General features: G+C 43.5%; 2 protein-coding genes across 3 annotated transcripts; one reads left to right on the top strand and one right to left on the bottom strand.

The window, feature by feature from the left end:
- The first annotated feature begins 301 nt into the window (after positions 1-301).
- Positions 302-6,800, top strand: SNRNP48 (small nuclear ribonucleoprotein U11/U12 subunit 48). Of its 2 annotated transcripts, none has more exons than XM_035317428.1 (9): positions 302-468; positions 607-720; positions 1,057-1,117; positions 1,946-2,020; positions 3,529-3,717; positions 4,623-4,744; positions 5,112-5,227; positions 6,212-6,373; positions 6,503-6,800. In XM_035317428.1, the coding sequence occupies exons 1-9, from the start codon at positions 433-435 to the stop codon at positions 6,540-6,542; spliced, it is 915 nt and encodes a 304-aa protein (XP_035173319.1). In that variant the 5' UTR covers positions 302-432; the 3' UTR covers positions 6,543-6,800. The 2 variants fall into 2 exon arrangements, with proteins under 2 accessions (XP_035173319.1, XP_035173318.1); XM_035317427.1 differs by having other exon boundaries at positions 304-468; positions 6,209-6,373.
- A 503-nt stretch (positions 6,801-7,303) lies between these two features.
- Positions 7,304-15,572, bottom strand: ROPN1L (rhophilin associated tail protein 1 like). The gene is made up of 7 exons (XM_035317435.1): positions 15,387-15,572; positions 15,230-15,279; positions 14,135-14,292; positions 11,310-11,433; positions 10,962-11,123; positions 8,427-8,602; positions 7,304-7,543 (listed from the first exon to the last, which is right to left on the bottom strand). Exons 3-7 carry the CDS (start codon positions 14,263-14,265, stop codon positions 7,480-7,482), a joined length of 657 nt encoding a protein of 218 aa, XP_035173326.1. The 5' UTR covers positions 14,266-14,292; positions 15,230-15,279; positions 15,387-15,572; the 3' UTR covers positions 7,304-7,479.

The raw sequence follows: 15,572 nt of genomic DNA on the forward strand, positions 1-15,572 counted from the left end.
AAGCCAAACAGCTCTTTCCGTGAATGCTCTTTCCACGAACACAGAGCTGCCCGACGCCTCTCAGCATCGCGCAGATCACATCGGAGCATGCTTAGGGCACCCACCGGCCGCAGCCCCCACAGCAGCGGGGCTGCCCTGGGGGCCCTGCGCCAACCCCGTCCTGGCTCTGCCGCCTCCCGCCGCCAGGCGGTGCCCTGTGCCCGGCTCTCGGCGCTGGCGCCGCCTGGAGCAGCTCGCCCCGCACCGCCCCGGCGGGAGAAGGCTGAGGAGGAGCCGGGGCGGAGCGGCGCCTCCCTCGCCCCCTTCCCTCCCTCCCCTCAGGAGCCGGGCTGAAGCCGCCTCACAAAATGGCGCCGCCCCAGCTCGGGGCGCGCCCGGAGTAAAGATGGCGGCGGCGGCGCTTCCTTCCCTTCCCTGCGGCTCTCGGGAGCGATGGCGGCTGGCAGCGCCGTGTGGCTGGGTGACCAGGTAGCGGCGGTGCTCGCCCGCCCCCGGGCCCATGTACTCGGCAAGGGGGCGGCGGTGGCGGTGGGCTCGCCGGGAAGAGCCCGGCGGGGTGCGGGAGCTTGGGGTGGCTGTAGGCGCTGACCTGTGGCCGGCCGGCAGGTGGAGCGGGTGGTGTGCCCCTACGACAGCCATCACCGGGTGCCCCGGGCGTCGCTGGAGAGGCATGCGGCGTCCTGCCGCCTCCGAAAGATGGGCTACTCCAACGAGGAGCAGGTGGGCTGCTGGTTACGGGGGCACCCGCAGTGTGCGAGGGACTGGAGGGGTAATGGGGGCTTTTGGGGGTGGGGGGGGACTGGGGACAGGGGGGGCTAATGGGGACTTTTTGGGGTGGGACTGGGGAGAGAGGGGCTAGTGGGGGCTTTGGGGGGTAAATTTGGTGCTGAAAGTGGCCTGGTGGCCCCCACGCACGGATCCTGCCCCACAAGGTGTAGCTGTGTCTGCAGATCCCTGTGGGGACCCCAAGTGCGGGCCATGGGATGGGGGCTCTACGGGCGGGCTTGGTGAGCTGGGGCTGCTGTGGTGTCGTGACTGAACTGCCACGTCCCGCAGGCTGAGATGTACGACTCCAGCTTCTTCTACGAAAACCTGAAGGTGCCCAGCATCGCAATGGGTAAGCGGGCCGGTGGGCGAGGGCTGGGGTTGGAAGGGGCCACTAAAGGTCATCTGGTCCATCTCAAGCAGGGCCACCTAGAGCTGCATGCCCAGCACCGTGTCCAAATGGCTTTTGAGCCTCTCCAAGGTGAGAACCACCACAACCCCTCCTGGCAACCCATTAATGCCATCCTTGCTCCTGCAGGGTGGGAGCACAGGCCTGCATGGAGCACCCAGGTGTGGCAGAGCCCACATCCTGACAGCAGCACGCAGCATTGCGCTGTCGTAAGCTCTCCAAGACATCTTAGAAAAACCACGTGTTTTCATTGCATGGATTTATTTTGTCTTTTCACGATGCTTTACCTTGATTTATGTTATTTGTTTAACCTCTTTCATTGTGTAATTCTGCTCTGTAGGTCACTCGGCCATTTTAATCATAAAATCCAAAGAGAATCTTTTTTCTTGTTCTTCTTTGTTTATTTATCTAGATTCTTCCTTACATCAAGTGCAAAAAGTGCATTAAAAAGCACTTTAATAAGGCAGAAAAACTGGCCCTAGAGTTTGGACATACAGTAATGATGCAGGAGAGAGTTCCAGTATACGTACAAGTCTTTCCAGATTCCTGTAGCCCAGAAATCCTTTCCTTTTTTTTTATTTCCCCTCCTCCCCATAGTTCAAATAGAGAATAGATTAAAATACTTTTAGTTTAGACTCCCTTATGCATCAGTAAAACTACAATGTTCTGTAAAGTACCATAAGTCTCATAATAGAGCTTAGGGAATAAAGACTGACCCTACCGAGTACTTTATGTAAAAGTTCTATGATATTTTGTCTTCTCTATCTGCAGATAAAGATCTCCAGTTTCATATTGTTCAGCAAGCTAGAGCTCAAAGTGTGAAAGAAGGCATAGGCTACAGCGAAGGTAAGTAGCATGCAGGTATGAAGATGATTTCTTCAGCTTTCCTGTGGAATTGCTGTAAAGGATCTTTTTAAATTAATTTTTAACATTCCTTCTTGTCTATATTTTGGGGCGTAACAACTTTATTCAGGTCAACCAGGTAAAAGAATTTGAGTCTGTTCTGCTCAAACTTCTAATTCTCTTCAGATGCACTACTCAAGAGTTTACTAAAGCACTAGTCCTTTTCTTCCCATCTCACTATATAAAGTTTGTTTTCTGCCTGTATTTTCTGATACTGTGTTCTGCCCTGTGTGCCCCAACTCTTCTCAAGCGGCCTCCAGATTTCTTGTTCATGGAATGGGTGAGGAGGAAAGGAAAACGGGACTGTTTTTAATCTTATTTTAAGGATCAGATGCTAAACATGAACTGTATGTGCTTGTCCAACACTTAGATCAAAACCAGAGCAATGTGTGCATTAGTATTATGTTGGATTGTTTCAAGGCTCTAAGCAGTTCTATAACAGATACACATCTACGAATATAATAATGTCCTTTGCCGATGCTCTCAGCTCATTAGTTTCTTGGTCTCATTCATTGGGTTTTGTGACTAGTCTGTAGAGTAGGTTGACTGTGACCTATGCTTCTCTTGGAGAGTTGAGGCTAAGAGTAGAAAAGTAGGGCCACCTATAAGAACCACTGCAAAGCTACAGTATGTGGTTTGGAAGTTACTGCAACACCTGAAAGATGCAGCATTTTGTGTCTTTACACTTTGGGTTTGGCTAGCACATGTGCAGAAAGAAAAGTGCGTTTGTACTTTTCCTGACGTGACAAATACAGCAGTGTTTGCTCAGGCATAGATTTTCATGTTTTGTTTTGTTTTAATTTCTCTGGCATGGCAAAACCTTCATCTTATTGGCACTGTGTTTTTGGAGCATGTCAGGTGTATTTTGCTCTGGAGAGAAGTGGTAACTCAATTTGACACAAGTATATCCAAGTAGAGAAGAAAATAAGCCTTTTGCCACCTGGTATATCACTAAGATATGTCAGTGAGCCACTAGATGCCAGTGTTTGCTGTGCAGTTTTCAGTCCAAGTTTGTACTTCTGTGAAGATCTCACTAAAACTATGGAGTGATTTTTATTGTGGTGTCTTGGCATATTCTAAGATTTACTGACTTGAGATTGCTTGTTTAATTGGAAATCTGTCAACAAAGACAAATGAAAAAAAAAAAAAACATTAGCTGTATGATAGGACAGGAAGGCTGGTATTGATCATAAGCTGTAGGATTCTTATAAAATCACGAGCACGTAACTGTTAGGGCACTTTTATGGGCATCTGTGACCCTGTAAGAACAGTGCATTCTAAAAAGAAAATTCCTGTGTTACCCTTTCAAGTTAAGAAGGATTTAACTCCTTACAGTTGTGTAAGGGGAGGATGAACATAGCCTGCATGTTTATGGCATTGCTGACTTCTTTTTTTTTTTTCCTGTATAATTATGCTGTCTTACTAATAACAGTTGTCTGTTCAACTTCCAGGATCTTATTCATCGCTGCCTGTAGAAGTTCCTCAAAATCACAAGCGTTTCACCTGTGACCTGACTCAAGCTGACCGCCTTGCTCTTTATGATTATGTTGTTGAGGAAACAAAGAAACAGAGGTCTAAGTCGCAAATCACAGAAAATGACAGTGATCTGTTTGTGGATTTAGCGGCAAAGATCACCCAAGGTTTGGAAGATGGTCTACTGTTGCTTTTATTGCTCGGAGCTTTTACGTCATAAAGGTAGTTGACTTTTGGTGAAAGCCAGCCTGGATTGTGCTACTTTTATTGAGGAAAAGTGTACTGTTCTTAAAAGCCACAACGACAACCTGGCATCAGAAAACACTAGTCCGGTAGTCTTTGTGCTGACAGCTCCGAGGAAGCCTTGGTACTCTTTCCTTGGCATAGATGTTGTGTATCTTGTGATCTTCTGTCATTGCAACTGACTTCAGGTGTCTTAATACTGACAAATTACTTGTGAAGTTTGGAGCAGTATTTACTCTAAGAGATGACAAGATTAAAGATCATTTAAAATGAAAAAAAGCCTAACAAGGCAGGTTGGTGCAGTCATTCAGCTGAATTCTTGAGCATAGCAATGGCTATAGTGGACAAGGCCTCCTACCACTATTGAGATGTGCCACTGTGTAACCGTACGAAGTGAAGCTTAGATTCTGTGACCCTGTTGTGCCTGGAAGATAGTGTTTGGCATCTGTACAGGCAACTGTTCAATAGAACTTGGCTTTCTCAGTCATTGTTTCTTACAGTAATACCAGCTTTGAAGACATGGTCTGTGTTTTGTAGCATTTTGACCAAACTGCAGCCCTGTATGTTGATTTGGGTCACTGTTAGGAGACTGAGATCACGTAATAATATTTGCTTGGTGGCTTTTTAGCCTTGTGTAACACACTTAGTAAGAAAGTTGGAAGGGAAGCTTGTGTCAAGCCCATAATAGTTACTAAGTATTGGAGAAACTTCAGAAACAATACAATGTATTTTGTTTCAGACCCTTATTACTAAAGCCAGCAGACTTGCCTACCTGCAGGTGCTCATGTTGTGCTAATGGCCATTTGCTTTACTTCCATTTTTTTGCTAGATGACAGTCAGAAAGGGCCGAAGTCCCATCTTGAAATTCTGGCTGAAATGCGAGACTACAAACGGCGACGGCAATCATACAGGGCTAAGAATGTTCACATCACAAAGAAGTCTTACACTGAGGTGAGCGTCTTAAGACGAAGATATGAGGTTGAGGTTTTTTTGTGCTCTTTATATTGGCATAAACAATAATATGCCCATTGAGACAAGGACAATATCTCTTCTTCTTCCCTGCCTTATCAGAGTTGCAAGCTATAGAGAAATCTTTCTGGTTTGGTTTGTTGAAGCAAATTAGAAATAACCGCAGCATTTCTGACATGAGTGGATTTTGAATGTGAAAATGGCAGCCAGATATGCCAGACTGTCTGTTGCAAAATGGTGTTATTAAATTTATGCTTAAAGGCTTTCTTTTCTTTATAGGTAGTATATCATGGGCAACTACTATGGCATGCTGCTTTTCTGTTGTTTAAAATCTTTCTTTAATCTGCAGGTGATTCGGGATGTGATTGGTGTACATATGGAAGAACTCAGCAGTCAGTGGCAGGAAGAGAACAGGTTGGAAAATGCAGAGATGTGTGAAGGAGGAAAGACAAAATCTTCAGGAAGGTACGTCACAGCTAGCAAATTCTTCATGAATGCTGAAATGTTCTTTCTGTGTGGACAGAGCAGCCTGACAGCCTGTAATGTTATCCTATACTGCCTTCTATATGGCACGTACCAACCTCAGCTAAGACACATGCAGTTTATTTTATACCAATTCTGTTAAGCTCTTGCTTGAGCAGCTCTGACTACATAAAGGATGGAGGAAAAAAGAATTAGTACATTCCTTCCAGAGATCAGAAGATGAGTTGAAAGTTGTTCAAGTGGATAGTTTCTGATGTAGCTGGGGAACAAGTAGTGCTTCCCTGTGTCCAAACATACATACTACTAATAGCTGGGAACAGAAGGATACTTCAAAATACAAGTGCAGGATTTCTTCCCGTTCTGTCATGTGGTACAGTAAAATATAATGACTCAAAGAAAAGGTTTTCCAAATTTACTAAATATTTGGTCTTTCTTGAGTTCTTAACACAGTGCATTTGTCAGTGGAATTACTACATGGTCTACGTCTGCTTGTTCACTGAGATGAAACGAACTGAAAGGTGACACTCCAGGTGTTTGTTTTCAGCACTAAAGTAAAGGTGAATAAAATAATTAGGTCAGGCTTGCTGGCTTCTCTAGCTGTAGGTAGCAGCTCAAGGCAGGTGGTTGAAGACTTGGGGATTTAAAGCAAAACAGAGTGAATCCCTTCTGCGTTCTCCTGTTTCTTAAGTAGAGATAAGACTGAAATATTAGAGCAGCTTTGAGGAGTAAGGTTTGTAAGAAATGACAATTGGATTAATTAGCTTGCTGAAACATGTGCATATAAGAGTACTGACCTGGGGCCTCTTCTGGGAGGTATTACATTTTGGGGGGAGATGGAGAAGACTTATTAAGCCTCTTACCTTGTTACTAAGGCAATATATTGAAAAACTAATACTGAAAACAATAGTGATTGCAAAACTTTTTATTGAATAACATCAGTACCAATCAGTAACTGTTCTTCAGAAGGGAAGACAGACGGTCAGCTTCAGTGGACTCGCGGCAGTCTGGAGGAAGCTGTAAGGACACTGACCGCGCCAGACACAGGAGAGAGACCAGCAGGAGTCCAAGTAAAAGAAAAAGAAGTCGTGAACGAGGCAAAGACAGAGATTCGCGGAGAAAAAGAGAGAGGTGAGCTTAAATGGTGTCAGCTGACTCCTGCTTCTGAGTCAGGCAGCTGTAGCCCTTGTGTGTAAGGATTTAGTACATAGAATAAAGTATCAATCTAATAGCGTGCACACTTTTTTTTTTTCCTTTCAGGGAAGAAGACAAATATCACAGCCATAAAAGAAGGAAGTAGGACCAAGAACATAATGATTTTGTTTGTCAGCTGTTCAAAGAACTACTTGCACAGAACGTACTGCTACTTCTGCTGTGCCAGGGCCAGTAATTCTGTGACCATAACACTGGTGTTGCTTCACAGCTGTGTTCAGAGGCAAAATGAAATAGTGTTCAGGGGTTGTCAGGATGGAAGCAGTGTATGTCAGAAAACGTGTAAATGTATAAGACTAATGTATCTATTAATAAATTATATTGATCTCTTGTCCATTTGAGTCTAGTACAGCCTCTCTCAGATTTTATTCATCTTTGTCAGACTAATTTGCTTTCCTGGCCCACAGGTAGTAGCTAAAAGGTGGATATGGAAAATAGGGGTATGTGTGGTACTGTGTGGAGCCCTAGAAAGCAGGATTGATTACAAATGAAAAAATATGAAGCCAGCTCCCCTCTTACCTCACACCTGACACTGTCACCTCTGGAAGCACTAGGACAGTGCTTCCAGCAGGATGCTTCATGTTCTTTGTGCAGTGTGTGGTAGAACTATTTGAGCTTGTTGATGCGGACAGGGTAGTCAAAAGGCAGTCTACACTTGTGTCAGAGTTAAAATAATAAAAAAAAAAATCAGTGCTTTACAGAAGGATAATGAGAAATGTACCACTTGTCACTGTAGCGACTAGTAGTGACAAATACTACATGTAGTTTTGTCTCTATGAAGTACAGATAGAAAGATTCATAGCAAAATACATTTCACTGTGTATAAACAAATGAGTCAAAGTACCACTCTCAAGCTGTCAGCATCTATTTGAGAGGCAGGAGATCAATATAACCACATATTCAATTAACATCTGATAAAGGGTAACTTCAAAAAAGGAAGAGTCCTGGAGAAAAGAATCTTCTTGTATGCTACTTACTCCTGTTTATTTTTTCCACCCTCCCCTGGTCCAGAAAGGTAGGCTTGATCAAACCAGTGTTGAGGGCTGGCTCAGAAAGTTTCTGAGCTGTACCATGCCATCTTGTTGGTCACTGGAAAGGAATAAACAACAGATGTCTTAGAACAGCACTTTAATATGGTAAATCCCAGCGTGCGAGGCAAGATACAACTCAGGGCTATATTAACTGCAAGCAAAAGTACTATTATTAAAATATGGTTCTAAGTAAAAATCAATCGGATATCTGATGACAAAAAAAATCAGTTCACGTGTGTGCGTGTGCATTTTTGGATTCTTGTGCATGAAGCTGGTTGCAATCAAGACAGAAAGACCAATTCCAGATAGACTAACTTGGTACAAAAACCAAAACAGGATGAATTCAAGTGGGACCATGCATGGTCTTTGTCTTTTATACTTACTGAAGGCAAATGATGCTGAGACCGTTCTAAGAAGAATAATTTACCATAGCTGATACTACAAAAATTGCATAGTCAAACTATTTAAGGCCAGCTATACATTAAGTATTCCCCCTTGAAGCATCAGGGAGAAGTAATTTGGGAGAAATGCAATAGAAACTTCAGATTTCAAGTGGGAGCTCCCAGTTTCTTTGATTTATGATCTCAGCCACCACAAGAGCAGACCATAAGACACCAGTAGTTCCACTACCATTAACACACAGATGATAGATACAAAGCTGTATGTAACAGCTTCCTAAAGGGAAAACCACATCACCAGGCAGTAACTTCAATATTTCAAAGATGGAAAGCAACAATTTATCATTTAACCGTTCAAACCCCCAAGGTTGACCACTTAAATCAAAAGCGTCAATAGTTATTTTCTCTCACCTTAGTCAGCTTTTACTCATAGCAGTATGGCTACACCTAAGAGAAGCTAGATTATTCATCTACAATTAAAGGCTTGCGGAGAACCCAGAAGTGACGCTTATATTAAAACTGATGACTGAATTGATTACTTACGCTTGTTCTTTAATTCCATTGAGGAACTCTTGAATTTTCTCATCCTGTATCTCTCCATCAATACTGGCCAAATAGGAGTAAAGGTAGGAGAATGTTTCGAAGGGAACGCGAGCCGCTCCACCTTCTGGGTCCTTTGTTAAAATTTCGCAGGCATGCTTCATTGAACTCAGCAAGGACTGTAGGTGGGTCAGTCAAGATATAAGAGGAGAACCATCAGAGCCATGAACATCCTTTGTATATCATGATAAAACACAGGCTGTAAGCCACTGAAAATCAGTGTAGAGGAAATGAAGGCTTTATCATCATTACCTAGCTTTCATTATGAAATTTACCAACCAGTGCAGGTTGTGAGGTGGAAACAATAATAATGTTCAAGTAATAGACAGAAGTAAAAAATACCATAATCCTGTGATGCTTAAAGATTGCACAGGATAGTCTGAGCCGTACCTCCAATATGGCCAAATTGCTCTGTTCTGCTACTGTAAAAGCTCAGACCTCAATATATCTATCTATACGTACACACTATCTCACTGGGTCTATATGAGCAGTGAAGACAGATAAATCCACCCCCCAAAAAATCATGTTTTGATGATTTTTTATTGTAATATCAGTATTATTTTTTTTAGGAATGATGAAATTTACTATTTTGCTACTTCTATGCAAGTTCCTTTTTAATAGTTAATAGAAAAAACACTGAGGCCAAAAACATTTCAAGAATGTTTCAGTTAATCAAAACCATAAAAGGTTGAAGTTCTCTGAATAACAAAAAAAAACCACCTCAAAGCGTTAGTTCAAAATATGCCTTAAAAAAATGCTTTATTCCATACAATGTCTATAATCCAGTGCCCTACCAAAATTGTGTAATGGGGAAACGTGTGGAAAAATTTGCCATGGCATTTCATTGAGTCAGAAACTGGTTGGACACTATTAAAAAAAAAAAAAAAAAAAAAAATAAAATTGGCTTTTGTTAAGCCAGGAAGTCATATTTTTCTTATACCTTCTTCAAAATTTATCTTTACCTCTTCATTAATAAGCCAGCAACAACTTTGTATTAAAAAAATAATCCCTAACAGTAAAAAAAAATAATATGCATTGTCTATTCAAAGATCTAGAATACCTGCTGGAGAAGCCTTGTTTTTATAATCCCTTAACAGGTGAAGCAGTAGCAGCTTCAGTAAAACCTCTTCCTGAAATTTTTACTTAATGTAGCTCCTCCTAAAGGAGGCCTCTCTGGGGACAGAGAAACAGCTGCTTACACGATGTGAATCTCTGCATGGCCTTCTAGCCTCAGCACTTTGCTACCACTTTATCACCATTCCTCCTCCTGCCACACCAGGCTGCTACTCGTTTCCCTACTTAATGCAGGGAATTTATTCCCACTCAATTTCCCACCTTTCAAGGACAGCTCAACAGGCTACTAGTATGGTTATTTCTCAACAGGTAAGACTCTAAATACACATCAGTTTTACAGAGAAATACTTGGGATGACTGGTGTAATGAAGAAGTTCACATGATTCTAGGTTAGGACTCTACTCATCTAGATTGTATCTTAACTGTGACCCTACTCCACTACGAATGCTATTTACAACTGGAGGAAATGAATCTAACAGTTTGTGAGCTTCTTCCTTTCAGGTTTAGGAAACTTATGTTTTGTTACGTAGAGCCAAAATCAAATCAACTTCTTAATATCTGAAATGATGGACAATGGAGGTAAATCTAGGCTGTACAGCTTCATCGGAATGATGCTCCTATGACTGCACTTTTTTAATGTTGTTGTTGTTTTTTATTGTTGCTTATTTAATTTTGTTTTGTTTTTTTAACAAGGGGAAAAATGCAACATCATTTGGGAGGAGCTGGAATCAAAAAAAATATACAGTTCACATAGAGAAAAGTACAAATGCCTGGCCAGAGTAGGTCAAAATTTAGGACTTTTGGATACCACAACATTCTCAAAATATTTTCTTCCTAGTAGCCCTTATTCCCTATTGCAGAAGCCTTTAAATATTATCCTTCAGAAGAACATCAGCTTAGTGTAAGTACTTTATAATCTATCATTCTGTTAAAATGTTCTGCTACGATTGTATTACTGACATTAAAAGAATTAAATGCAGATTTAGTAACATTAACTGCTTCTGTGAAAATGTAATTAGCTACACAATCAGAAACTGATGTTTTAATTTCTCCCTCCAGCTCTGCTCTGTAGGCTTTTGCACTGAAGCCATAAGCATCATGCCTCTATCGTCCTGTCTCTCATGAGCTGAGCTCCCCACAGCCAGGCCTGCTATTCTACTGCCACCCTGTGAAGTGAGGACACAGCCCACCCTTTCTGGGTAAAAAAAAAAAACAAACAAACAAACACAAAGCTGGCAGGGAGCAGAAGTAAACATGTGGGGCATTTTGCCAGATGCAGCTTGCAGATGCACACCAAGTGACACGAAAGCACCTTTACAGAACCTAACCCCAAGGTCCGTTTGCATTACTTACTCATACATGACCATTACGTGCTGGTCATGAAGGTTCCTGTTGCAAACATACCTCACCAAGCACACTGCACCCCAGTGCCAGGATCTTCATCCACTCCACCTCTTCATCAAAGACGTCCAACTGCAGGATAGCTTCCAGCTGCTCCTCGGGCAAGCACAGGTGTTTCCATTTCTCCTTCAGTTCTTCAATGCTTACCATGCCCTTCGGAGAAAGCTGTAAACAAAATCATATCACCATACTAAGAACACTGAAAACTAGAGTGGAAATAAGAACACAAGTCCTTCCCCAAAATACATCAAGTACTTGACCGTCTCCCCAGCTGTCTACAACACTTTTTGTCTCAGAAAACCGCATTAGCATTTGTCACAAATGGTGCATTTCCTGAAGACCGGTTTGTACCTGTTTATGCAAGACTTTAAGGAGCCCTGGGGTCAAACCAGCATCTTCTTTCTGTTTTGCTAAAGGTGTTTCCATCCTCTCCTTCACAGGAAGGGCTTCACCTTTTGACAGTGCTGTAAAGTACCTATGTGAATGGGAACAGTGACATACTTTAATGCGTAGGATGATTAAAAGCAACACAAAAGTAAATGGCCTTACAGTTCCATAAATGAATCTCCATGCTCCCACGCATAGGCAGCAGCGTTCGGTGAGCTCTCCACATACAGGATTGCTACTCTCCCCCTGCCCAGGGGGTAATTCCACCGTTCCTTTTAGTGGAAACCACAGTCTTAAGACTTTACATACTCCTTTTTATAATAATCTAATAATTCTTAAGTAATTTAACTTATCTTACGCACGGTACACTCAGCCCTACTTGGCAAAGGTGGACAGCAATTTCTTAACTTCAGAATGCACTTGTACAACCTCGCACAGACTTTTCCTATTACACTGATGAGCATCTTACTGCTGATTTAATTAACATTCCCCCCACACACTACCCCAAAACTCTTGGCAACACTGTTAACACTGCAACATTCACGTAAGCTTTTGTGCTATTCTGTCCACTCTGAAATAAAATTTAAGGATAGAGCAATAAGAGAATGAGATGCACATCCTTTTAATCACAAGGCTACCACAGCCTTTAGAGCTACCATCTCTGCCATAAAGAAGACAACAATCTAAACTGTCCAAAAACAAAACAAAAGAAAACAAAACTTAGTTTTCATTCAGGCAGTGGTGGGTCTAACTCAAGCATTTCTTCATTCTTCCTCATTCACATGTGCCAGTCATTCAGGTCCATGCCCTGGCTCTCCCATGCTGTGCAAAAACTTGTCAAAATGCACAGCAAACAGCACTGCAGAACCAAACTCGCTTAACCACAGAGAAATAAATACATTACATGTGTGCGTGTCACACCTGGGCTATTTTTCAGCTGGATCAGTTTTCCCATCCGACTCTTCCCATGGACAAACACTACAACACAAGGTGACACAAAGCTGCGTAAGCAATGCTAGCACCACACATGAAACTATGGCCTTCCTCTACTTCATTTGGTTCCCAAATGCAGGCATTATTCCGTCTCAGGTGCTCTCACATAAGAATGTATTCCAGAAAGAGGGGCGCACACCAGAACTGCTGGAGGCTCCTGAGCAGCTCCAACCAAGCTGCTGCCACGTCTAACCGAGGTGCCCAGCAGACAGCTTTCCGAGCATGGAAAGCAGCACAGCCAGGGTAGTGTGGTGCTGCCCCTACTCAAATCAGCCCCACATATCAGCCTGCTTAAGCAACCTGACAGAAGCTGTTTCTTCTGATTTCTGTTTTAGCATGTTCCCTACACCTCCCTCACAAGGAGGTACACCATGCACCATGGGTCTCATATTCCTGTGGTATAAAACAATGCACCAATAGTGCACTGCTTTAAGAAGTTCCCGCTGTCTTCCTCCAACACTGCAGTTGTAGCAATTTGGCTACACTTCTTTCATGGACAAGCTAGACTCAAACCTAGCTTTGTTAACAGCTTTTCCTCCTTCATGGACACAGGTACAGACATTTTTCAGTTCCTTGCAATTTAGACACTCTCACAAATACCATTCAGAGTGCTTCTGCACACAAACTGTAGGATAGGTGCCATGGTTTTGTCTGGGACAGAGTTCCTTTTCTTCAAAAAGGCTCACACAACACTGTCTTTTGGATTTTAGATGAAAAGTGGTGATAACAGCTGATGGTTTATTTGTCACAGAGCAGAGCTCATGCAGAGCCAAGGCCTTTCCAGCTCCTGGCACTGCCCTGCCAGCAAGGTGGCTGGGGGTGCCCCAGGAACTGGGAGGGGACACAGCCAGGACAGCTGGCCCAGGCTGGCCCAAGGGATGTCCCACACCGTGTGGAGTCATGCTCAGCAATAGCAGCTGGGGGAAAGGAGGAGAAGGAGGAGGGGGATGTGTAGACCGATGGCATTTGTCTTCCCAAGGAGCCTTTGCATGCGACAAGCTCTGTTTTCCTCAGAGTGGCTGAGCACCTGTCTGATGATGGGAAGCAGCAAACAAATTCCTTGGTTTGCTTTGCTTGTGTGCACAGCTATTGCTTTACCCAGTGACCTGTCCTTATCTCAGCCCATGACCTCTCGCACTTCTACCTTTCTGATTCTCTCCCCAGCCCCACCTGGGGTAAGGAGTGAGAAGCTGGGTGATGCTGAGCTCACTGCCGGGTTAAACCACAACAACAAGACAAAATGATAGTAAGCAGTTGAGGTAAAAGAAAAATAGAACTTAAAGAAGCAGAAACATCTTAAACATCTTAAACTTCACAGTGAGAAATTTATTATATGGACTACATCTAAAAGTCACAACTTAATAGGATCTTCTCCTTTTTTATGAACGTTTAAGGAGATTTTTTTCCTGGAAATAAGCAAAAAAGAAATCTAAGCAAGCTTAAGAATTAAACGGCTATTTCTACATTTCCTTTATATTCTGGGAATTATGTCTCACATGAGAGAAAAAAAAAGTTTGTTTTTTAGGATAGCAATTAACAACAAAAAAGGCCTTTATCTCTAATGAAAGTCAAACTTTTCCACAGATATGCCAGTCCTAAATGTCAGTGAAGCAGAAAATACATCGAGTACTATGCTATTTTTAAAAGGCTAACAAGTTGCATTAATGCACAGAAGCATGTATGCAATACAGGCTGCTTAATGTACAATTCAGCTCCTTTGTACAATAAAAAGGACCATCAAGACTTTGTGGTTCCGTATTCATAGCACTACATCATTATGAGAACACCATACTTACGCAGCTGACCACTGCAAAATATCACGAGGTTGAGTCCTGATAGCAGCTTTGGTAAACTGCTTCAGAATATCTGGTAGCTCGGGGGGGATTTTGATCTGCTCAGCACAAAACATGGTTTCTGGAAGAGGCATGGTCTTTTCAAATTCAGTTACAAGGACCTGAAAGAAGTAACAATAAAACAGCAGGTCACATATGCAGAATGAAAACAAAGCACTGTCTGCATGCATGGGGGGGGAAGTATTAGTATCAAAACTGCCTCCTTTCTTATTGGGGCTACTAGAGAGCTCATACACCTTGTAAGGGTAAGCAGACAAGCAATGGGAAGTGTCTAAAAACCTTAATCTCGATGGCAACACCAAGCAAAAGGCTAGAGCTTGGACTGAAGCTCCAACCAAGCCTGAAGCTCCAACCATGGTTTCAGGCAAGGAGAACTACTACTTTTAACACCTACCTTTAGATAACGCATTTTTCTCCTCACACTTATCACCATATGCACTTGTAGAACAATTAGTGCAGACAAATCAAACCATACACAAGTGTGAAAACCACCTATGATGACAACTAAATACCGCTTGTCATTTCAGTAGAGCAACTAGTGCATACAGATTAACTTATTAACTTAGTGTGTATAAATTTGCTTCAGTCTTCACGGCTAAGGCCAGCCCTCAGGAATCCCTGGTCCTGGAGACAACAGAGAAAGGCTGGAGAAAGGAGCCCTTGCCTCGGTTGAGGAGGATTGGGTTAGATACCATTTAGGCAGGCCTGATACCTACACATCCATGGGCCTGGATGGGATGCACCCACGAGTGCTGAGGAAGCTGTCGTATGTTACTGCTAAGCCACTCCCCATCACCTCTGAAAGGTTGTGGAGAAGAGGGAAGATGCCCGAAGACTGGAAGAAGGCTGAGAGGGGTACAGGGTACAGCCTCTTCACCATTCCAGCACAGCAAATTTGCCTCGGACAGACGTTTAATTACTACAATGCTCACACACTTTGACTAATGGTGCAGCTCTGGCCAAACAGCAGGCAAAAAGTTAGGGTTTGCAGGATAAGCTAGGGGCTTAGAGAGCAAGAAAGCCTTCAGGAAGGAATACCTGTGCGTGCTGATGTGTCCTCGGGAACCAGCCACGGAGAAGAATCCCAACCTAATCAAAGAAAAAGCAGAAAATAATTAAGAGCGTGACCGGCTTTGGGCTAACAAGCTGTTAAGGCCCGAGGGTGGCAGGGCCCCCTGGGGGCCACCAGGTCAACCCCCGCTCCAGCAGGGTCGCCCAGCGCAGCCCACCCAGCCCTCCCTGCCTTCCCTCGCGTCCTGGCTGCCCAAGGTCTCCACGGAGGGGACGGGCCCGGTGCCGGGGGAGGCTCCGCCGCTTCACCGCCCCGGCTCAGCTCGGCCGGCGCTGCCCGGGCAACGCGGCCCGTCGGCAGGGAGGGGCC

Source organism: Oxyura jamaicensis, chromosome 2 (genome assembly GCF_011077185.1).
Source record: "Oxyura jamaicensis isolate SHBP4307 breed ruddy duck chromosome 2, BPBGC_Ojam_1.0, whole genome shotgun sequence".
Lineage (NCBI taxonomy): Eukaryota > Metazoa > Chordata > Aves > Anseriformes > Anatidae > Oxyura > Oxyura jamaicensis.

Bases quoted from the DNA above. Each gene is read 5' to 3' on its own strand.
- ROPN1L (XM_035317435.1), bottom strand. From the start codon at position 14,265: ATGCCTCTTCCAGAAACCATGTTTTGTGCTGAGCAGATCAAAATCCCC. The intron at 8,603-10,961 runs GTATGTTTGCAA...ACCCACCTACAG, and splicing joins GGTGCAGTGTGCTTGGTGAG to TCCTTGCTGAGTTCAATGAA. The intron at 7,544-8,426 runs GTAAGTAATCAA...ATTCCTTTCCAG, and splicing joins AATGGAATTAAAGAACAAGC to TGACCAACAAGATGGCATGG.
- SNRNP48 (XM_035317427.1), top strand. From the start codon at position 433: ATGGCGGCTGGCAGCGCCGTGTGGCTGGGTGACCAG. The intron at 469-606 runs GTAGCGGCGGTG...GCCGGCCGGCAG, and splicing joins CCGTGTGGCTGGGTGACCAG to GTGGAGCGGGTGGTGTGCCC. The intron at 2,021-3,528 runs GTAAGTAGCATG...TTCAACTTCCAG, and splicing joins AGGCATAGGCTACAGCGAAG to GATCTTATTCATCGCTGCCT.